At 46.7% G+C, this 23,070-nt stretch overlaps 1 protein-coding gene across 2 annotated transcripts; it reads left to right on the top strand.

Annotated features, from left to right (window-relative positions):
• Window positions 1-348: 348 nt before the first annotated feature.
• Window positions 349-15,968, top strand: Pglyrp3 (peptidoglycan recognition protein 3). 2 transcript variants are annotated; one of them, XM_085677980.2, is made up of 8 exons: window positions 349-620; window positions 2,364-2,473; window positions 4,733-4,934; window positions 7,231-7,349; window positions 8,234-8,386; window positions 10,920-11,118; window positions 13,311-13,429; window positions 14,089-15,968. In XM_085677980.2, the coding sequence occupies exons 2-8, from the start codon at window positions 2,425-2,427 to the stop codon at window positions 14,265-14,267; spliced, it is 1,020 nt and encodes a 339-aa protein (XP_085534106.2). In that variant the 5' UTR covers window positions 349-620; window positions 2,364-2,424; the 3' UTR covers window positions 14,268-15,968. The 2 variants fall into 2 exon arrangements, with proteins under 2 accessions (XP_085534106.2, XP_085534104.2); XM_085677978.2 differs by having other exon boundaries at window positions 349-625.
• Window positions 15,969-23,070: the final 7,102 nt, after the last annotated feature.

Below are 23,070 nucleotides of genomic sequence, written 5' to 3'. Positions count from 1 at the left end.
CAAAGCAAGTGTCTTGATGTGTTTGCGGTGCTGTGCTGTGGTCACAGGAGAGGAGCCATTTAAGCACAAGAGAAGGCAGAGCAAAAACAGAATATGCATCCAATCAAATTAGGACTAGATCCTGGCCCTTTTCCATCTCTACATCTAGAAGATGTTACTGAGAACGATTGTCTAGATAACAACCAATGGTCTTTGAAACCTCCTTTCCCCAGAGTGTGGTAGGCTTATTGAGGGGAGCTATTAGGAAGACACTCTAAAGTGTGTGGCAATCCAGGTCTCACCCAGGGAGGAGGAACCTGGGTTATTCACTGGGTTTTCCCCAGGTGCTGTAAGCCCTAGCCTTATTTCATCTGCTTCCTCTCAGTGCAGCAAGGAAGCCATGAGCCCCAGGCGTCCGTCTAGCTTTTGTTAGGGGGACTTCTCACTGTCTGCTCTTCTTCGTGAAGCCAGTGCTGTATTCCCAGGGAGGAAGTGTCCTTCCAGAGCTACAGAAAGCAAAGGCTGGAGGAGGAGACACCTGCTGGAGAAGGGGCAGGGACTGGAGGCCTCAGCTAAAGAAGGAAACCAACAGCCAATAAGAGGAGACTGCACTCTGCCCTGCTGGGCTGGGACAACAGGAGGTCAGGTATGACTGTGAGCATTCTTTAGATGCCCGCTTTTCCTTTTGAGGCTACACTCAGTGGCTGTCTAAACGTGGTGAAGAAGTTCTATCTCTCTTGTTTAACCTGTCCTCCAAACAGGAAGGCTTTCTTTTCTTTTCTAGATGAATTAGGTACTAGAAGTCCTTTATCTACTTGCATAGACGTTTGGTTGTGAATTTACCTCTACACAATTTCTTCCTTACTTTCAAGTCTTGAGACTTTACCTACTGTTTCTTTTATGGATAGAGGATTTATTGCAATGTGAGAGTAGGGAGAGGCCATCAGTTCAGCGGCCTGCAAGGTCAGGCCTGCTTTCATCTTTCAGAGTTCAGGCGTACGGCCCAACAAGGCAGAGGTATGGCTTGTCACATTAGAAGTCACGGTTAGGGAATTAAAAAGGTTACACGACCAGAATCCAAACTTTCTGTTGGCACACTTTTCTAGTAGTTTTCTGGGAGGCTGGCTGGCAGTGGTTCTGCTATTCACAAGCTGGTTCTTGTCTCTGTTGGTTGATGAAGACATTGGTTTTCTCTCCCATACAATGGAGATACTGCCCATTATGATAGGCCCATCTGAGGTGGGCTGGTGGCCGTAGGAGAGTTTCTCATTGAATGGGAGTTCGTGTGTTATTTGATGTTTTTGTGTTGCTCAAGAATCCTTCATATGCTCAATCCTTAAGCTGTAACGTTAAACATTTCCATTGGAGGTGTCAATTGTACTGTCAAGATAGTGCAGGGTGACATCTACGGCATTCGCCCCCACGCCTCCTGCATTGTTTCTCAACTGGGGAAAGCTGAAGACTTGGTTGGCAACATAGCGCGTGAATATCTCACACGGAGCATGAGTAAGAAGTTCATTTCTTCCTACAAAGGCAAACAGGATTCGTGGTCTGAGGCACACCAAAGTCATCCTGCACTTTATCCCCAGTTCCCATGCTGAGACTCTCCACCAAAAGACACAACGGCAGGACTGGGGTCTCCATTAGAGGCCCCGGAGAGTGGCAGATCTGGCTGGGAGGGGTGGTCTCTGTCCCTACTCATCTGAGAATTTTGGACACATGACTTAAACTCTTGGACACACGCCCTCACAGGTCACTGTGAGACTTACTGAAGTGTCTAAAGAGTCCTCACACAGTATTTGGAGCACAGGATGTGTCCAGTGAGTGGGAGCAGCTGGTTTTTATTTTCATGTTAGAGACTGACTGCTTGTTCCTCCAGAAATTTGGAATAGGGAACTTAACTCTATGACTTTCCGTACTTATGATTGTCCAATGGGTCATGTGATAGAGATCGTTCCTGCCTCTACTTCTTATTCAATGCTGTATATTCTGTTTTAAAAAATAGTCTTTATGATAATTGTCTTACAGGGATTTCATAAGGGCCAAATATAAAACTGCCACACTAGAAATGAAAATATCTATACAGGGTCCTTATTACTGCTACTGAAGAACTTTAGAAATTGTGTTTGTCTGCCATGGAAGGCTTAATATCAGCCATATTCACTGCAAGGAGCAGGTGTCTCCTGGGCTGTAGAAAGTGACTGTGGAGAAGGCCTGCTAGCTACGGACATTAGGCTCCTTGTATCTATGGAACAACTGAGGTGTGCGGGTGACCCTGAGAAGCCTGAGCCAAGAGCTAGCCCTGAGGAGGCACATGGGGAGTAGGGAAACAGACAGGGTGCTGTGCACTTAGCACAGTCATGGTAACTGTCTGTGTTCGCCAGGGCCAGTACCCCCCAGGACTGTTGGTACGACTCGCTGTTGGTGTCCTGGGACCGCTTGAAGATGCTGCCCAGGCTCCTTGTTGTCTCTGCTCTCGGTCTCCTGGTGTACGGTAAGTTTTCTTTCGTCTTATCAGAGTGTCCTTGCTGACTGACACGCAACTGTCCTCGTGTGGAGAAAGAAAAACGCTCCCAGTGTTGTCTTTACTAGGGCATGTTTGGCTTTGTCATGTGTCGCATTGCTCTGGGACTGACAGATTGGCATCCGTGTCCTGCCAGCTGTTGTGATCCTCCACAGGCTAGCATGTGACTCTTAATCGCATTAGTGAAACGAGAATGATATCAGCCACTGTTTTTAATTCCTTAATTAATTTTTACTTATTCTTTGTGTCTTTCACATCATGCTACCTGATCCCACCCATCTCCCTCCCCACCCCAAAATAAAACAAAATAAAATTTAAGAGAAAAAGAAGAGAAAAGAAAAAATAGGAAGGGGAAAATCTCATCATGGAAGCTGCAGGGTGACAGCAAGTCACAGAGTAGCCTCTTTATCTGTGTTTCTACATGTAGGTATTTATCAAAAAGAATCACTGATCCGTTACTGGGGATTTAGTTAGGTATTGTACTGATTGCTTTTCTATGACAAAATATTTCAGAAAAGGGTTTACTTGGGCTTGTAGTTTTAGGACACACACATGTAGTGTGTGTGTGTGTGTGTGTGTGTGTGTGTGTGTATGTGTGTGTGCACATACTTTAATGGTGGGAAGACACAGTGGCAGGAATTTAAGGCATTTGTTCACCTGTTTCCACAGCTGTGAGCTGGGTGGTGGTGGAGGTGGTGCACACCTTTAATCCTGGGATTTAGGAGGCAGAGGCAGGCGGATCTCTGTGAGTTCGAGGCCAGTCTGATCTATAGAGTGAGTTCCAGGACAGCCAGAGATACACAGAGAAACCTTGCCTCAAAATAAAGCAAAACAAAACAACTCTGCATTCCACAGCTGTGAAGCAGAGAGCAGTGAATGCTGGCGCTCAGCTTCTTCTCATTCAGGCTGCTACCCCAGCTCACGGAATGTACTGCTTTAAATCAGGGCCGAGCTTCCCAGTCAACTAACCTAATCTAGACAATCCCCTGCGGACCTGCCTAGAGACTGGTCTCGTCAATGATTCCAAGTCTAATCAAGTTGACTGTAAAGGTTTAGCGCATCGTTCAGATCATGACGGTGAGGTAATTTGTAGCTCTAACCGCCATACCATTTCTCCACCATCATCATCACCACCACCACCATCATCATCATCATCACCACCATCATCATCATTATCCTCATCACCAAGTTAACCCCGCCCAGAGTTCACATTTGTAAATAAATACCAATTGTGTTGGTGCAGGGCTGCCTTGACGCCACTGCAATATGTTTTATGATTTTATGAAGTGATTAGGCCTCAGGTAAATATATGTGAATTCTGTTGAATTACTTGAACTTGAGTTTGGTACTTCTTAAATTCTGGGCAAATTTTCATGTTGTCTGACACAATTCAGCTAGCTCTCTGCCTTCTACCCTTAGATAGACATGTTACTGGGTTACATGCAGAGTTAGTGTTGAAGAAACTCGCAGATCAAAGAGTGCATGGTTGATCTTTCCATGGTGTGCATGAGGACTCTAAAGTCTGATGGGGAGGTGGCTTGCCCAAGGGTGGCAGTGAGTTGGAATTAGCCCTCAGTTAGTTGCCTAGTTCTGCTTTGTGTCTGCTATACTCACTGACTGATGGCTCTTCTTTACCTCTGAGGGTCCTGTGGGTTTTATGGTCCTTGTCTCTTGCCGTAGTGAGGCTTTCATTACATCTGCCTTCACTCAACTCAGCCCTAGGGTCGCTGAAGCCTTCCCTGGTCCCTAATGAGAGCAATGTTGCTTTCTATGGGTCACCTGCATACCTACCAACAGACCCATGGGTAACATCATAGTGCCACATACTAAGATAGTTGTCATGATCTTGAGTAAACTTAATAGATTTATGAAGTATATACCGGTTCCTGGACAGAAATACATGGATCCCTGTGATTGTCCTCAGAGACAGAATTTAATAAAGATCATTTTCTCTTGGCTCATTCATGGGTCCTTGGACTCCTTATTGCTCATCTACACCCTTGAAGCTACAAACAGGTTCCCAACATCAGCAGTTAGGATCCCACTAACCAGACAACTTAACAAAACTGAGTACAGATCCAGGTGGGTACTGAGCCCAAGCTGGCCTATAGAGATGAGAATGGGTAGCTGTGGCTGATGAAGTGCCCTCCAGGGCTTCCAGATGTCCCAATGGGGGAGCTAGTGCTTAAGTATGGTCTGCTGCGGGCTCATCTGTGGTTTCTCTTACAGGCAGTCCTACCATTGTTTCCCGGAAGGAGTGGGGGGCGAGCTCCCTCACCTGCAGCATGCAGCTGAGCCTGCCTGTGGCCTACCTCATCACAGAGCAGCTCAGCAGGATGGAGTGCCGAGATTTGGCCACCTGCAGCCAGATGGTGCGAGTCCTACAATCCCATTCCGTCTACAACAAAGGCTGGTGTGATGTGGCCTTCAAGTAAGGGGCCGCCCCGGTCTCCAAACCCCACACTCAAGGCTACCCCTCATAGAATTCTCCTGGTTTTCCTTATTCTGTATCTTCCATCTTCTGGGCTTCATTTGTGTTGTGCTTGTGGTGACTGAAAAGTGTTAGAAAAAAAAAGAACTCAAACAAAATCCAGAAGTCATTAGAAGGAACAACCCTGTGGGTGCTTTTATGCTGGGTGACCCTGAAAGAACACGCAGAAGGTTACAAAACCACAGCAGCCACCGTGGGAACCCCCAGCATGATGGCTCACAAAGGGCTTCATTGCTATCAACCAGTTAGGAGCAGTAGGGGAAGAGAATCTATCTTTCCCCTATTGCTATCTTTATTACCTAAACGAGAATGCCATAGTCTATGGACACCAAAGAAGTTCTTTAAAGTAGCACATATCAAGGGACATGGTTCACAATTGTGTTGAGACTACATGTTTATATAGCCCAATCCCCTTCCCTTCCAGTCAGGACTCACACTCATAAAATATTTTCCCATTTAGTACTCTGAATGACCACTGGGTATCACAAGGGGATGAGTGGACATGGGTGGGGGATGGTGGGGAGGAGAGCCCATGTTTAAATGAGTGCAAGGCACGAAGAGTATCTACTCTGAGGGTTTATGCAAGACCCCCAGGTCTTTCTCATTAGCCTCAAGAAAGAGAACACTCACAAGTAGATGAAGAGAAAGAGCAGGGTTGGGGGTTAAAAAACAAGTAGAAATAAGTTGCAAAGACTCCGTTTTGGAAAGGATGATCTCTGCTTCCACACACTTTCAGACTGAAGCCTCAGTGTGCAAGCACAGCCGGAGACAGGCCGTACAGCCTGCATCTGTTCCTTGCCAGGGACCTCTGCTCAGTCCTCCATGGAAGCTGTGTTGACTTTGTTAGACACGGTTTATCTGTCTGTCCCTGTCCCCCGTCACCACATTGTTGTTCCTGAAGTGTTGCTTATTTCAGTCCTTGTGTTTCTTGGTGGTTTCAATGGCTCTGTCTCTAAACAATCAGGTTTCTACAGTGACAATGCACACCTCCTTTTGATAGTGTGGTTACTGCAGATGTAGGGAGGGGTGATATGAACTAAGAAAGGACTCTGCAGAAGTGACAAAGGAACCTGCTGGAAACACCAAAAAGCAGAGACATGGTGGGCACACTTCAGGTGCCCGATTCTCGGTGTCCGGTGACAGAGCCTTCAGGTGAGCAGGGCTTCACTTGACCCTGGAAAGTGTTCTTGCTGCATTCAGTTCGCGTTGGAATTCACAGTCTAGTAAACTGCTGACTCTAGCAAGAGTTATGAAACACCATTTTCAAGGTGAATTGGTAAGCAGAGAACAGCAGAATGAACAGAAATAGAAGAAGGGGTAGAATAAAAGAATATTGACGTGATTTTAAAACAAGACAAAATATATTCCTGGGATTCAGAGCCTACAGGATCTGTGAGGAGTGGGTTTAAGGAAATTCTTGAGTTGTAGGTAATTGTTTTAAAGAAGGCTCAAGTGCTTGCTCCTATGGTTAAAAACAAGAGCATGGTGGACTACGTTGGATGTCCTCACGCCCGGCTGTAACCGCAGCTCTTAGGAGGCTGAAGCAGGAGGACTTCAGTGACCTCAAGGCCAGCTGAGGCTGTGCAGTAAGTTCCAGGCTAGCCTAGGTAACAGGGAGAGATCATGTTTCAAAGGCTGCCCACTCCCAAATAACAACAGCAACAAAATGAATTAACCAGCAGGAAAAGATAGTTGTCTTCAGGTCCTGGAGAGTCACACATTCAGATTTCACTTTGAGCAAAGTGAGTAATTTTGGGGGGAGGGGGCGGGGAGAGGTAGAGTTTCTGTGTGACAGCTCCAACTGTCCTGGAACTGGCTCTGTAGACCAGGCTTTGAACTCACCGAGATCTCTCTGCCTGCCTCTACCTCCCGAGTGCTGGGATTAAAGGCGGTGGTGGTACATGCCTTTCTTTCTTTTCCTTCCTTCCTTCCTTCCTTCCTTCCTTCCTTCCTTCCTTCCTTCCTTCTTTCTTTCTTTCTTTCTTTCTTTCTTTCTTTCTTTCTTTCTTTCTTTCTTTCTTTCTTCAAGTGAGTCTGGAAAACACCTGTAATCAAAGACAAAACCAAAATTGAAATATATTCCTATTTCTTTAGGCTGTCCGAAATTGTCTCTTTTGTCCTTCATTATTATATTATTAAAACTTCACTTTTTTATGAGCCTCTAAGACCACTTTAGGAAAGTGAATTTCCTCAATACAGAGGTTTACCACTAAATCTGCATTTTTTTGCTTGGCAGCTTCCTGGTTGGGGACGATGGCAATGTGTACGAAGGTGTCGGTTGGCATGTCCAAGGCTTGCATGCTCCAGGCTACAGTAATGTCTCCCTGGGCATTGCCTTCTTCGGCAGTAAAATAGGTAATGGTCATCCCTCCAGACTCAGAAGTCTTAATTCACCCTTAATTCACCTCTTGCCTCCACAGTCACATCTTTTTAGCCTTCCTTGTCCGTATCATCTCTGATATCCCCGTCTCTGGAAATCCTTCCTGCAGTGGCCTCTGTGAGATGCAGGTTGTCCTCCTCTAGTCTATTCTTGTGTATATATTGCTGCAGTTGCCACGGGCATTGAGTTCACAGTTATGGTCAATGGAATCTGAATCGTCTACCACTGATATTTTAGTTGCCGGAGGCAGACAGCATGGATTATTTCTTCTTTCAATATCTTTGTTGATAGAGACAAAAAAGAGGTTAGCAGGCACAGTTGGAGAGTCAGAGGAGTTTTTGACCATCCACTTCCAGCCAGAGCAGAGCAGGGTGCAGGGGTGGTGCCGAAAGCTAATGTCAGTGAGAGGTAGCCACCAACAAGCTGCTCCTTATTGCGGAGCTTAATAGCACGTGTTATAGGGAGGTTCAGCAAGGAATATATGGGTTAATGGACATAAAAGAGTTTAAGGCATGCCTGATCCTGCAGTTACTCAGTAAATACTGTCACCCTTTCCCACAGGTTAGGGTCCTTCTGACTTGGTCAAGCAAGTCTCTCCTCACGTATCTTTCAGCTGATTTTTAACCTTCTATTTAAAGGCAGAATAAACAGTCACAGTTTGTCCCTTAGAAGAGGTTCCTAGTTGTGGTTGCCTGGAGTTCTGACCAAGTAGTTCTCTCTCAGGCTTTCTGTCTGTCTTTTCTCTTCGTCTACCAGTCTACCAGTCACTCACAGGAGGTGTCTGGGTCCTCCCTGTTGCTGCTGCTGTCCGGGTTGGAGTTCCTCCTGACAGATTTCCTTTCATGTTACTCTCACGAAGGCAACAGCCCCACTCCCGCTGCTTTATCAGCTGCAAAGGACCTGATCGACCACGCTGTCCAGAATGGCTACCTGTCACCCCGGTACATCCAGCCACTTCTCTTAAAAGAAGAGACCTGCTTGATTCCTCAACATTCAGAGACGCCCAAGAAAGGTAAGGCCTTCAGCCCAGTCCACGTGTCTCTACACTGCCCCTGACAAGCTGCATTTGGGTGAGTTTTCCTTTTAGGCTCCCAAGGGTTTCTTGGGCCAAGAACATCTCACATGTATCATAGCTATGAAATCAGGGAAGTTATTATTACTTTTTTGTCATTGAGGATTTAATTGGGGTGTGGACATGCTAGGCGAGCACTCCACTACTGAACGGCATCCCTATTAGTCAGAGAAGTTAAGGGACTTGTGTTCCCTGGCTCTCCATCCCACCAGACAATGTGGTGTTGTCACAGACCCTTTCTTGTCACAAATATATGTGTACTCACATTTCTGCTGAGTCTACAAGATGCATGAAGCCTTCAGATTTATCATACATCTGTGAAAAAAGTCAGACAAAACTCTCTCCATGAAGGAACCCATGCTTCAGTGAGGAAAGTAAGAGCATGAACAAGCAACAGATGAAGTGTGTTAGAAAGTATGGAAGGGAGAGGGGAAAGTAGGATGTGTAGTGGAGTAGACGTAGTCACATATTGTGGGAATGCACACCCCATCCCACACACACCCACATACACCCCCCCACACTCACCCACATACACTCACCCCCCCACACCCACATACACACACACACACCCACTCACCTCCACCCACTACACCCACCCACCCACCCATATACCCCCCACACTCACCCACACCCACATACACACACACACCACACACACCCACTCACCCCCCACACTCACCCACATACACTCACCCCCCACACCCACATACACACACCCACTCACCCCCACACACCACACCCACCCACCCACCCATATACCCCACACACACTCACCCACACCCACACCCACACACCCACACCACACACACCCACTCACCCCCCACACCCACACAGCCACCCATATACAGCCTCCCACACTCACCCATACCCACCCACACACCCACATACACACACCCACATACACTCACCCCCCACACCCACATACACACACACCCACACCCACTCATCCCCACACACCACACCCACCCACCCACCCATATACCCCCCCACTCACCCACACCCACATACACACACACACCACACACACACACTCACCCCCCCACACCCACCCATAAACACCCCCCCACACTCACCCATACCCACCCACACACCCACATACACACACCCACACACACTCACCTCCCCACATACACCTGCACACATTCACTCTGACACACTCACACCCACACTCATCCCCCCACCTTTCCAAAACCAGCCACCTTTTCCATGACCGTGGTGCTTAGAAAAATTTGAATTTACAGACAATGCTGATATGAGAATCATTATTCTAAGAAACCAAATGATGAAAATAATGTGCTAGTTTGGAAAGAGTGATCAGTAAATTAAAACCAATCAAATTAATGAGCACTTTTCAGCAGTTTAGCTCTCTGCTAACACAGCCTTTCTCTCTGATCCAGTGATATTTTAAAATTTGTTTTTTTGAAATTATAAATCTCTAAATAAAAATTTTCTTACTTTTGAGTGGGTAGTATTTTTCTTTTTTATATTTCCACCTTATTTATTTATTTATTTATTTATTTATTTATTTATTTATAGACAATATTTTCTCATTTTACATACCAAGCCCAGTTCTCACTCCTTCCCCTCCTCCCCCTACCCAACCTCACACCCACCTCACCCCCAATCCCTCCTCAGAGGGGGTAAGGCTTTCTTCTCATAGGGAGTCAACAAAGTCTGACACATCGCTTTGAGACAGGACTAAGCCCCCCTCCCCAGCCTATATTCGTCCAAAGAGAATGAGCTCCAAAATGTCAGTTCAAGTACTCAGGATAAATCCTGGTCCCACTGTCAGTGGCTCCACAGACTGTCCCAGCCACATAATTGTCACCCACATTCAAAGGGCCTAGTTTGGGCCTATGCAGGTTCCCTGGCTGTCAGTCAGGAGTCAGTGAACTCCCACTAGCTCAGGTCAGCTGTTTCTGTGGGTTTCCCCATCATGGGCTTGACGCTTTTGATCACAATGATAATTCATTAACACTGTGAGTTCTTTGTAGACTGTATATTATTTCCACATCAGCTCGATCTGTTAAAGAGTGAGTTGATTTACACAGACCCACCGTGTTGTATGGCACACTTGTAAGCATGTAGACATCCTGTGTTGCGAAGAAAACAGTCACGCCTCTGTCTGGCCAGTCTGTCTCTTTCTGCTTTCATATTGGTTCTTACATCATTAAAATCCATGCTTTTTACTCAAGTGTCCTGATCTGGGTGTCTGGCCTTTCCAAACTCCTACCAAGTTCACACGCAGGGCACTGGTGAGAGACTGGTGCGGACTGGCCTTTGGCTGTATGGTGGTTCATGAGAGTACAAAGCACTGGCGAGAGGCTGGTGCGGACTGGCCTTTGGCTGTATGGTGGTCCATGAGAGTACAAAGCACTGGTGAGAGACTGGTGCGGACTGGCCTTTGGCTGTATGGTGGTTCATGAGAGTACAAAGCAAATTTTCATCCCCGTGGCTTTTCATTTTACCGCAGCGTGCCCCAGTATCACCCCACGGTCTGCGTGGGAAGCCAGAGAGACACACTGCTCTCAGATGAACCTCCCAGCCAAATTCGTCATCATCATCCACACCGCTGGGAGAAGCTGCAATGAGTCCGTGGACTGCTTGACCCGTGTCAGAGACATACAGTCTTTTCACATAGACCATCAAGACTTCTGCGACATTGCTTATCAGTAAGTGGGAGACGGCCCTGTGGCTTCAGCGCGGTGAGGGCAAAGCTGCGGGAGCCCAGGTGTCTTACACAGGCCCCACACCTTATTCTTGTGAGAATCTGATCTGGGTATCATTCAGGTCACAGTTTGGGCTACCTGACCTCTCAGGCATGTTCTCCAGTCCTTCCAGATCAGAAAGACTGAAAATACTGCAGAAGGGGTGGTGGGAAAGCATGGTGGGCAGAGTAGGGGTGTGCCATCTTAGGTACTCTGTCCTAACCGATAGGGGGTGACGGTCCTGGCAGCTCCAGCTTGTTCTCTCCGATGTTAGAACCTTCTAGTCTGCTGCTGCTCACCACACAGCAATTTTAACCAAGCCCTCTGGGCTCCTTTGTCTCATCTCTGCAGGAGGGACTACATTCCCTGTTTGAAGACAGGGAGTGAGATTATTCTCTCATGGTTCTTTTTGTGCCAGGATTAAATTAAAGAAACATTATTAATTTAATGAGATACAGAGGACATTTGGGAGATGCCTGTGCTGTCACAGGTGGACTTAGGGTTAGAATACAAGGGACCTCAGTTATTTGTCCGGGACTTACACAACAAATCTTGTGACTGGTCTCAGATGGGTTTGCTTCTGCAGTGTGTCACTGATGTTCTAGCTGTATCCGCCCCCATCTCTTTGTAAGGACAGTCTTCGTATGTAGGAGAGAACATGTTTTATTGTTCCAGGACTTTTTGTAGTCTTGCTATGGTCACAGCAGGTAATAGGGAACTGACCACAAACTTGGAAATCACAAACTGGCAAACACCGGGTGAGCTGATTCTTGTTCCTCAACTTGTAAACCTACAGTGGAATCTGCCCACCTCTGTGTGAGGTGTGCGGTTACCAACACTGACATGGCTGTAACTGGGTGAGGCACCCACTCAGGCCTCAGCTAACTTTGTAACTTGCATTTATTGGGTGCCTACTCTGTCTCAGGCTAGGCAAGATTGATATGGTCTCTTCTCTCATGGGCTTGAGGAAAACAATAAACAGATAATTACAATGCAGAATGTCAACACAGTATTGGAAGAAGATCAGGGCACAGGGAAGATGAGTCCAGAAGTCTTTGGAGGAAAGAAAGGTGTCAGAGAAGTACTAATGAAGAGGGCCATCTCTATTGGCACATGAATGAGGTGTGGGGGTTGGTTGGCAAAGAGGAAGTAGTCTAGCTAAAGAAGAATAACATTCAAAAGCTTGGGCTATAGGCAGAGTGTGTGTCTTCGAGGAAACAGAACATGCCCCACTCAAACCTGAAACTGGATTTCCGAGAGAAGGGTAGTGAGGTGGGGTCTGTAGGAACCCAACCACTATGTGGATCTTGTAAGTAAAACTGAAAACTGGCTTTGTGTGAAGGGGAACTGGAGAGTGTTTGGAAAGTCACACCCTTTCATGTTGTGATGTGTGTGTGTGTGTGCCACATGCATGCCTGGTGCCTGCAGAGGTCAGAAGAGGGTGTTGGACCCCCTGTAACTGGAGTTAAAGGTGGTTGTGAGCCACTGTGTGGGTGCTGGTAACCAAACCCATGTCTGGTGCAAGAGCATCAAGCACTCTCAAGTATGGAACCCTCACCCCAGCCTTCTGGGTATGACTTTAAGAGTGGGTTGGAAGGAGGGAAAACTCTGGGCAGGGTGCAGTTATAGTAATCCAAGTTGGAGCTGGATAGCAACAGTTGGACAGGAGTAGTGGGGGAAGTTGAAAGCTTTGTAATAAAACATAATTGATGAGGTATGGGTAGTAGCTGAATGGGGCCGGGAGAGGGAAATGCTGGATTTAGGATGACACCTCATTTTCTGACTACAGAAGGTGCAAAAGGCAACTAGTTTCTTCGACATGTTGACTTTTATAGTTAGTAGTTTAAGCTGTGGGAGGGGATGACGGTTTAGTCTGGGTGAATGTACTCGGTGGAGGGGAGAAGAGTTAGGTCGGGGTCCTAAGGAGGAAGCACAGGGCTCTGAGAAACACAATGGCTAAGGAAAGGTAGGCGAGATGTGCGGGGACGGAGGCACAGTACAGAGCCGTGCTTTTGCTCCTGACTTCTGCACACTGGCACATACAGGACATCCAGCAGTACGTGATAAATGCATGGAAGGACAGATTAGTGATTGAAGGGATGGATGAAGGAACTTGCGCTCCTGAGGCTCTCTTGTTTCCTTTTACCCAATCCTAGCTTTCTGGTGGGCCAGGATGGTGGAGTATATGAAGGAGTTGGCTGGAATATCGAAGGCTCTCACACCTATGGATACAATGACATTGCTTTAGGAATTGCCTTCATGGGAAACTTTGCAGGTAAGGCATAAATGGGGCAGAGGGTTCTGCCTAAGGAGATATCATGTGGAACATTCAGGAAACACCGGGAAGATGGGAACAGCTTTGTGACACTGGAAGTACCTGGTAGCATCAGCAGGATATTTTAGAAAACCCTCAGTAAGGAATGACTGCTACTAGCAGCATCTCCCAAATAGAATGTTTGCTCCCGATTTGCCCACATCCACCCCAGATTATCTCCTTTATGGACATACCCAAGGCAAGCCCGGAGCAAAGGAGAAAAAAATGCCTTTTGAAAACTTTGGTATCTTTATGTCTCATGTGGGAAATGTGTGTCCTTCCTCAGTAACCATGGCAATGATGTTGGGATGCAGCGTTGTCTGTGATGACAAAGCAGAGGAAAATCCCACGGGCTGTGTCTGTCCTGGACATTCTGAGAAACTGTGCCGTCCTGTATGTTATATTCCAGGGCACTTCTGAGTTTTCTAAAGAAATTTTGGCCAGCTGGAATTAGGAAACCAAATAGTTTTGCCTTGCTTTATGCCTAATTAATTGTTGGCTATGGCAATTGTGGGACAGGCCAGGGTGGGAGATGGTTAAGACTGGAATCTGGGTGTCTTTCACTGCCATAGCCAAGCCACTTTGAGATCTTAATGTTTATGGGTAAATGTGTTTTGCAGAACAGCCTCCAAATGCAGCTGCCCTGAAAGCAGCCCAGGACTTGATCCAGTGTGCCGTGGCCGAGGGGTACCTGATTCCCAACTACCTGCTAATGGGCCACAGTGATGTGTCCAACATCCTGTCCCCTGGACAGGCACTGTATGACATCATCAAGACATGGCCTCACTTCAAGCACTGAGGGAGGCCCCAGTCCCATCTGAGGATGCTCTTGGTCCTGATGGATATCTGTCCTTACCTCCCACCTTGGCTCGGCACCTCTGTCCCTCCTCTTTTCACTGTTTCTCTTAGTTCCCCTTCTTGCATTGCAATTGCACCATCTTCTCTTATTGACATCCTCTAATGCCTCCTAAGCTTTGCACTTACCATCCTCAGGGTCTGGGTGCTGCTTCCTCTGTTCAACTTCCTCGCCAAAGGACGCCCACCTGCTCAGCCAGTGAGGCTCTTCCCCTTGTTATCTGTCCCCTGCCTTGTATGCAGTCATCCATGGTCTGTCTGGCAGCTCCAATGCTCACCCATAGCCCAGCCCTCCTCGGCACATACCTGACTTGTACATGTTTGAATACATATTGAAGGGCTGAGGTTCCCCACAGACATATCTATTTTCCCCTGGGTTGTCGTATTTTCCAGGACAGCAGCTGACATTTTTTTGTCATTACATATCCCACGATGGTTCCTGAGCTGAGCCTGGTACATTGCATGCTACAGATGTTTGATGTAAAAACAAACAAACAAACAAACAAAAACCAAAAACACCCCCCCAAAAAAAACAAAAACAGACAAAACAAAACAAAAAACTGGATGAAAGAGCTGATCCCAGTCCCTTCCTGCCTGCTCACTTCATTCATCACTGCCCTGCTGGACAGGTCCAGCAGTCTACTGGTCCCTCCAGGAGGCACAAGCTGCCTGCGGAGTCCTGTTTCCAGTCTTCTACGCCTTGTCCACAAAGTACTCCGAAGAGCAGCCATGCAGAGCTGCGTTCAGAGTGCTGCTGTTCAGTGTCTGTGGTCTGCCTGGGTCTGGCTGGGCTCTGCTGAGCTGAGAGAGGGCCCAGAGCATTTGTATTCTGCAGCACCCCAGCCAGCTCCTCCCTCCCAGAGGACAGCCCCTCTCCCTCACTTGCTGTTCCAAGGATGTACACAGGCTGGTTCTTGCTGTATTGGACACAAAGAGAAGGATGCACGAGCATGTTTTCCCATCTGTGAAGGCTCCTTTGGTGCCCAGGTTGGGCTTTTGGAGTGTTTACACATCTCTTGTAACACGGTGAGCTTTTTCCAACCTTACATTTACTCAGGCATTTGCTTTTCATGAACTCTTGCTCTTGGATGTCTTTAGATTGACTCTGTTCAATCTAATTGTCATTTTTCCGAAGGCCTCCTGGGCATGTCACCAGGAGAAGGAATGATTTGTTCAGTGGTTCAGGCTGTTTCTGATTTACACGCAGCAGAGGTAGAATGCCAACCTCACAGGCCTTTCTGTCAGAAACTTTTGACAGTGTGATCTTTTCTGAGTGGATAGAGGCTGGGGACAGACTTCCCAGCAAGGGTGAATTTTAACACCTCCCATACAGGAAGTAGTCATGAGATGCTAAGAAATAGCTCACCTAACCCACCTGCCACAGTTTGAATGAACCTTGAGACATTCACATATTAGAAGTTCAATCCCTGACAGGCCATAATGCTGAGAGATGGGCTCTTTTAGAGGTAACCAATGCATTCATGTTGCTGCTGTGAAATGAGTTTGTTATAAAAACGAGTGTGCCCCTCCTACCCCCTGGTGCTTTCCAACTCTGCCGGGGCTGCTATGGCAAGAAGGCCTTGGCTGGATGCCGACCTCACAGTGTTCACACTACACAGAATAAAGTTGTTCTTTTTGTAAATTACCCAGTCTAGAGTATTCTGTTAAAGAAGCACAAAATGGACTAAGGCATCAATTTTGGTTTATTGATTTTTCTTACTAGCCCCCAAAGTAGAGGTCCCTTCTCTACAATTTAATCCCCACTTCCAGGCCTCAAGGACACAGGGGCTTTGGATGTCAGTATGGCGATTTCTCAGAAAATTAGGAAACAACCTATCTCAAGACCCAGCAATACCACTTTTGGGTATATATGCAAAGGATGTTCAATTGTGCCACAAGGACATGTGCTCAACTATGTTTATAGCAGCATTATTTGTCATAGTCAAAACCTGGAAACAACCTAAATGCCCCTTGACTGAAGAATGGATAAGGAGAATGTGGTACATTTACACAATGGAGTTCTACACAGCAGAAAGAAATAATAACATCTTGAAATTTGCGGGCAAATGGATGGATCTAGAAAACATCATATTGGAGGGGAACTCCAGGGGTGTTGTGTTCACCCCCCCCCCGTCTCTGTCTCTCGGTTGCTGTTTACTCCAAGCTATCTAACTTTACAGACTTTAAGTATATGCTTTAACTAAACTCTCTGAGTTTAGCTAAGCCCTCAGCTGGCAAGGACCTTTTCAAAATCAGTTTTGAGGAAGCCCATTGCAGGCAGTTTGCCCCTTCTGTGTCTTTTTCTTGAGAACTTCTTCCTAGCTCCCCATCAGTCAAAGTAGAGTGTATACTAACAGCAGCCTCAGATGGCTGATAGGAAGGAACGGCTGTGAGCAGGAACCTTAGAACCCACTCTTGACATTCAGTCACCGAAGGGGGCGTGAATAGTGACAGGCATCACTGCAGTGCCGGTGCAGCTGACTTTTAACCCTGTGTGTGACTCTGGGCAGGGAGGGGGTGGGGGAATGTGTGTGTTAGGGGGGTGGTGTGCTTTCCTCACCTCAGCAGACACCAGCCTCAGCCACACGAGGGAGCTCTGTGTGGACCGAGTTTTGTGATGGGCATGGAGGAACCCACAGGCTGACAGGCCTGAGAGAGCCTATGGTGCAGAAGAGCCGGTGCATCCTTCAGGACTGCTGGCCTTCTGGAGCTAGGCCCGGCTCCTGAGTTCACTGACTTGGTTGTTTTCCATGGTTTAAGCAGGCAGTAGAGGACAGTCTGTGAATTGAACACTGCAAAGCGCAAAGCCCCTATTTTACCTGAGTCTGAACTTCAAGCAGGTACATGGCTTGTTCCTCTCCCTCCAGTGAGTTAAAGGAAGGCACTCTGGGTCTGGGGTGGGGCACCCTTACCAGCATCCCCTGGTGGACCATACTGCAGCCTCTTGCCTCATCTTTCCCACCCCTCTACCTGTCTGCTTTCTATGCCTCTGTTTCCATCCTGATGCCTCCAGTTCCTCTTGCTTTGCTTCTAAAGGTGCTTTTTGAAGGTTAACTTTTCCAGAACACTCACTTTCTGGTGCCCACAGACTTTTTCACAGGCCTCTTGGTGGCTTCTCCCTCCTCCTGCTCCCCCTCTCAATCCTGGCCTCCCTGGGAGCTGGACCTGCTCTTTGTGGTAATGTCTCCAGGGCCCCACCCAGGGCCAGGCCTCTTATTGGGGCCAGCTAAGTGTCTGTGGAATGAAGCTTGGGTGGGGTTGTCTGAGGAAGGTGGTGTCTTCCCACTCAGTCTTGAATACTTGCTGCAGAGTGGAAAATCCCACCGTTTTTATGACTCAACCCAGCTCACTTGCTGTGATCTGCCAGATTAACTCCCTAATTCTAGGTCATTCATTGTCCCCACCTTGTGGTGGCTTCCTCACCAACGGTGAGATCTGGGGAGTTATATTCTCCAGGATCTATGTATGTCCCCTCTGGGCAGTCTGTGATCCTCTCCCTGGTGGCCTCAGCCTGAGAGCACATCTCCTGTTGCCGCTGTCCTGTGTCCCTCTCCCTGCCCTGTGTCCTGTTGCCTCTGTCCCCGTGTCCCTTTCCCTGTGTCCAGTTGCTGCTGTCCTTTGTGATGCCCTTTCCCTGTCCTGTGTCTGTCCCCAATGTTTCCACGCTCTTCCCCTTTGTCCCTGCCCTGTCTGTCTACATTTCTGCCTTTTTTCTTCTTCTGTTTCTGTCTTTGCTCTTCTCCTTCCCACATCTTCACCTGTCTCTATTTCTTGTTTTCCCTTTGTCCCTCAGGGTATCTCGCTTTCTGTCTCTGTGTGGCCATCTGGTTACAGCTTTTACCTTTTCTCTAGAATATGCTAGAATGGACAGGGGACAGGATGGGGGGGAATGTGTGCTGACATCAAACTTTAGCTCAGGAGATACTCAGGGTTTAGCTCCACGCCCCCACCTGTGCTGTGTCCCTGAGGGGACCACAGATGCCGAGAATGGGAGAAGAGGGCAGAAGGCCAGGGTGTAGTGGTTCTGGGGAATGTGAAGCTCTTTTCAGGAGCTTAAGGGGCAGGCAGAGCAGGTTCAGGTGTGTTGCTGGAGCAGCAGGTTCTGCCAGGCAGGGCTGTAAAGGGCAGGAACTTACAGCTGATCTTTGAAAGGGGGAAGGCATTAATTACATGGAAGGAGTGGTGGGAGGAACTGCAATTCCTGGGTGGTGTGGTGTAAACTTCGGGAGGTCTTTCCACAGTGGACTGAAGCGAGAAATGTCGCCTCCTGGGCAGGAAGCTGGGGGCCCCTGGAAGGGAGGCTGGATGACCCTGTGACCCAAGTGATGTAGTTATTTTGCAGGAAAGCTGAGGAATTCCTTACTGACCTCCACACTCTGCTTCCACTTCTACAAGTCCGAGTTTTAAGTTCCCAAAATTAGGAATGACTCGTGTTGTTTTTAATTCCCTCCCTCTTTCCCTGAACCCCATCACTTGACTTCCCTCCTAGATTATAAACTCGGTGTGGGGGGGATGTTTACACATGTGGGCACACAGTAGGTCCTCAGCTAGCGCCTCAGACTTGAACATGTGAAGATCTAGGGAATGAGAGCCTGCCACTCTGTTGGTCTGTCACGGAGCAGGTGACATACAGTTGTCTTTTCTGGCTCTGTCTTTGCTGAGCCCTTCTGGACAGATGGGAAGAACTGTCCTAGCACACAATGAAGAGATCGGGGGAAATCGAGGGTCAAAATGAGTTGTGCTGCCCACAGGATGAATTCCCAGGCGAGTGACTGAGTGTCTTCTGTCCTTTGCTTGTCCTCTCTGCGTAGATGCTCTGTGCAGGGCACACGTCACGTGTGGTTTTGTTTAATCTCTAATTCTGCAGAGCAGTAGATGTCTTCCCATCAGACGAGAGGAAACAGGAAAGATTTGGTGGGATTAAGTAATTTTCTTAAGGTCACACAACAAGTAAATGCCGGTACTGGATTGGGTCACTATTCCTTTGTCACACCAGCTGTCTTCTCGGTGCTCTCAAGCCTTTATAGAGGAAGATGAATACCAGGGGTCACTGCCAGAGTTAGCTGAATTCAAATATTTCCCTTGAACCAACAGTATGCTTCAGTTGGCATGATGTGCAAGACCCTAGGTTTTGGGCTATGTCATCCTCCTTCTCCTCTGTCTCTTCTCCAGCCTCTGCAGTGCAGCCCAGGACTGCCTCACTTGTCTGGCCACCACACCACTCCATCAACCCCCACTTCATCACGGCTGTGGTTGGCCACCTCTCACCCCAGCACGCCTTCCTTCGTGGTCCTGTTTGTCAACCTCTCTGGAGGACTCTGGTTTGTCTTGATTTAGAGTCATGTCAACAGTTCCCTATAGTTCTAATCTGTCGAAATCCTTTGGAGTCTTGGTTCCATCATTCTCTTTGTCAGTACTCACTCTTTATCCTTAGATCATCATCCACCCATCAAACACCCCTGTGTGTTGGGCAACCCGCCCAGGGCGCTTTGATGCAGATCGCCCAATCTGACCTATGGGGGAAGGCTTCTGTGCACAGGAGGGTGATATTGTCTCCATTTTACATGCAAGAAACAGACTCAGCTGAGGCCCAATGTCTATTTCTCTGCTATTATTTTGTGTGGGTTTTGCAGAGATCTGCCTCCAGCTGTCTATAATTCCTAACTGCTTGTCGTGTATCCCAGGCTGGCTTCAAACTCACCGTGTAACCGGAGATGGCCTTGGCCTCCTAATTCCTCTGCTTCTGTCCCCTTAGTGAGCCATCATGCCCGCCTTGCTTCTATTTCCTGCGCTGTTCACAAGGCGCTAAATGAATACTCCCCATTGTCAAGCCTTGTAGGTCTATGACTGCTGGGTGGAGAGGAATTGGGCCACAATTCCAGGCGCAGGCACATGTGTTCCTGTGTGTTAAACAAGCGTGGCTGATCACTTTTGTTTGGTAGATTACTTCTGTCACCAAGAACTCACACTCATTGTAGTCATCTTCAGCATTCTTACGCTGGTAAAAATGTTAGTTTTTTATTTTCAGCTCTAAGGCAAGGTTATCCCTTAATTCTGTTCTTTAACAAAAAGGGTTTGTTTTAGTCTTGTGAGTCCTTTGCCGGCCTGTATGTATCTGTACTGCGTGCCTTCCTGATGTGGGAGCTGGAAGAGGGTGTTAGCTCTCCTGGAGCAGGATTGACTCCATTCCCATTGTCCCCTGTTCTTAGATATTTTGATTGTTTGATGAATTTTACATTTCCAAAGTGTATTTTTGGTACTATGGCCAGATGGTCCAGGAAAGCTTCCCTTACCTTCACTTATTTCACCATCCATAGACTTCTGGTGATTAGAAAATGCAAGATACAATGCCATTCACAGTCATGGGAAATTTTGGTTTAGATTCTAGGTGTCGGGGCAGGAGAGATGGCTGCAGCTAATGTACAAACACAAGGATCTGAGTCTGATTCCCAGCACACACACACACACACACACACACACACACACACACACACACACAGAAAATCATCCCAGGGTGTCTACAAATCCAGGACTAGGGCATAGAGACAGGCAGGTCCCTGAGCTCCTTGGCTGGGTAGAGACAGGCAGGTCCCTGTTGGCATTGATCTCTGGTATCTGCAAGCACATGTACCTGCACACATATGCATATACACCCACATGGTCACACACACACACACACACACACACACACACACACACACACACACAAGATTTTAGTTGCATGAAGTCAAGGATGTTGTCAAATTATCTTGTCAAATTTAGGAAATAATCAAACTCTCTGGATTGCTATTTAAAGGAAAGAGAAAGGAACTTAAAATATTACAAAGGTGTTTAAGGATCAAATATTTACATATTCATAAGCTGGGTAAACTAAAGAGGACAATGTTGACTTCCCTAGAGAAAAAATCACCTGGGATGGGGTGGAGGATGAGGAAGGAAGGACCAGCGATCTGATGTGCCTCTGGGGATCTTCTTCTCACTAGTGGCCCATTCACGGTCTGTAGATATCAGGGCCTTCTCAGTACTGACTTCACTGTCTGCAATGTTCATGTAGTGTCAAGTATTCACACAGTTGATTTACAGTCATCCTTCAGTGTTTAGTGCAAATGCCGTGTCTACTCTCTCCATATCTATTCAATATAGTTCTTGAGGTCCTAGTTAGAGCAATAAGACAACAAAAGGAGGTCAAGGGGATACAAATAGGAAAAGAAGTCAAACTCTCACTATTTGCTGATGATATGATAGTTTACATAAGCAACCCCAAAAATTCTACCAAGGAACTTCTACAACTCATAAACACTTTCATTAAAGTAGTAGATACAAGATTAACTTTAAAAAAATCAGTAGCACTCTTGTACACAGATGATAAATGGGCCAAGAAATAAATCAGAGAAGCATCACCCTTCACAATAGCCACAAATAGCATAAAATACCTCAAAGTAACTCTAACCAACAAGTGAAAGACTTGTATGACAAGAACTTTAAATCTTTGAAGAAAGAAATTGAAGAAGAAACCAGAAAGTGGAAAGATCACCCATGCTCTTGGGTAGGTAGAAATAACATAGTAAAATTGGCAATCTTACCAAAAGCAATCTACAGATTCAATGCAATGCCCATCAAAATCCTAGCAATTTTCTTCACAGACCTCAAAAGAATGGTATTCAACCTCATATGGAAAAGCAAAAACCCAGGATAGCCAAAACAATCCTGTACAATAAAAGAACTTCTGAAGGCATCACAATGCCTGACTTCAAACTCTACTACAGAGCTACAATACTGAAAACAGCCTGGTATTGGCATAAAAACAGACAGGGGGACCAATGGGACAGAATCGAAAATCCGGATATCAATCCTCACACCTTTGAACACCTGATTTTTGATAAAGAAGCAAAAAATATCAAACGGAAAAAAGAAAACATATTTAACTAATGGTGCTGGCATAATTGGATATCAACATGTAGAAGAATGAAAATAGACCCATATCTATCACCATGCACAAAACTCAAGTCCAAATGGATCAAAGACCTCAACATACAGCCAACCATACTGAACCTCATAGAAGAGAAAGTGGGAAGTAAACTTGAACGCATTGGCACAGGGAACCACTTCCTAAATAGAACCCCAGCAGCACAGACACTGAGAGAAACAATTATTAAATGGGTCCTCCTGAAACTGAAAAGCTTCTGTAAAGCAAAGGACACGGTCAACAAGACAAATTACAGCCTACAGAATGGGAAAAGATCTTCACCAGCCCCATATCAGACAGAGGTCTGATCTCCAAAATATACAAAGAACTCAAGAAATTGGTCATGAAAAGATCAAATAACCCAATAAAAAATGGAGTACAGACCTAAACAGAACTCTCAACAGATGGATCTAAAATGACTGAAAGACACTTAAGAAAATGCTCAAAATCCTTAGTCACCAGAGAAATACAGATCAAAACAACACCCTAAGAATATCCAAGATCAAAAACACTGATGACAACTTATGCTGGAGAAGTTGTGGGGTAAAGGGAACACTCCTGCATTGTTGGTGGGAGTGCAAACTGGTACAGTCCCCCAAAGGGATATCAGTGTGGCCATTTCTCAGAAAATTAAGAAATAACCTTCCTCAAGACCCAATAATACCACTTTTGAGTATATATCCAAAGGATGCTCAACCGTGCCACAAGGACATGTGCTCAACTATGTTCATAGCAACTTTGTTTGTCATATCCAGAACCTGGAAACAACCTAAATGCCTCT

Source organism: Myodes glareolus, chromosome 17 (assembly GCF_982192425.1).
Source record: "Myodes glareolus chromosome 17, mMyoGla1.1, whole genome shotgun sequence".
Classification (NCBI taxonomy): domain Eukaryota; kingdom Metazoa; phylum Chordata; class Mammalia; order Rodentia; family Cricetidae; genus Myodes; species Myodes glareolus.
The sequence above is the reverse complement of the archived record's forward strand: the minus strand, read 5'-3'. Positions and strand labels throughout refer to the sequence as shown.

Coding starts and splice junctions, on each gene's coding strand:
- Pglyrp3 (XM_085677980.2), top strand. CDS start 2,425: ATGCTGCCCAGGCTCCTTGTTGTCTCTGCTCTCGGTCTCCTGGTGTAC. Junction 2,474..4,732: donor TCTCGGTCTCCTGGTGTACG/GTAAGTTTTCTT, acceptor TTTCTCTTACAG/GCAGTCCTACCATTGTTTCC. Junction 11,119..13,310: donor TTCTGCGACATTGCTTATCA/GTAAGTGGGAGA, acceptor ACCCAATCCTAG/CTTTCTGGTGGGCCAGGATG.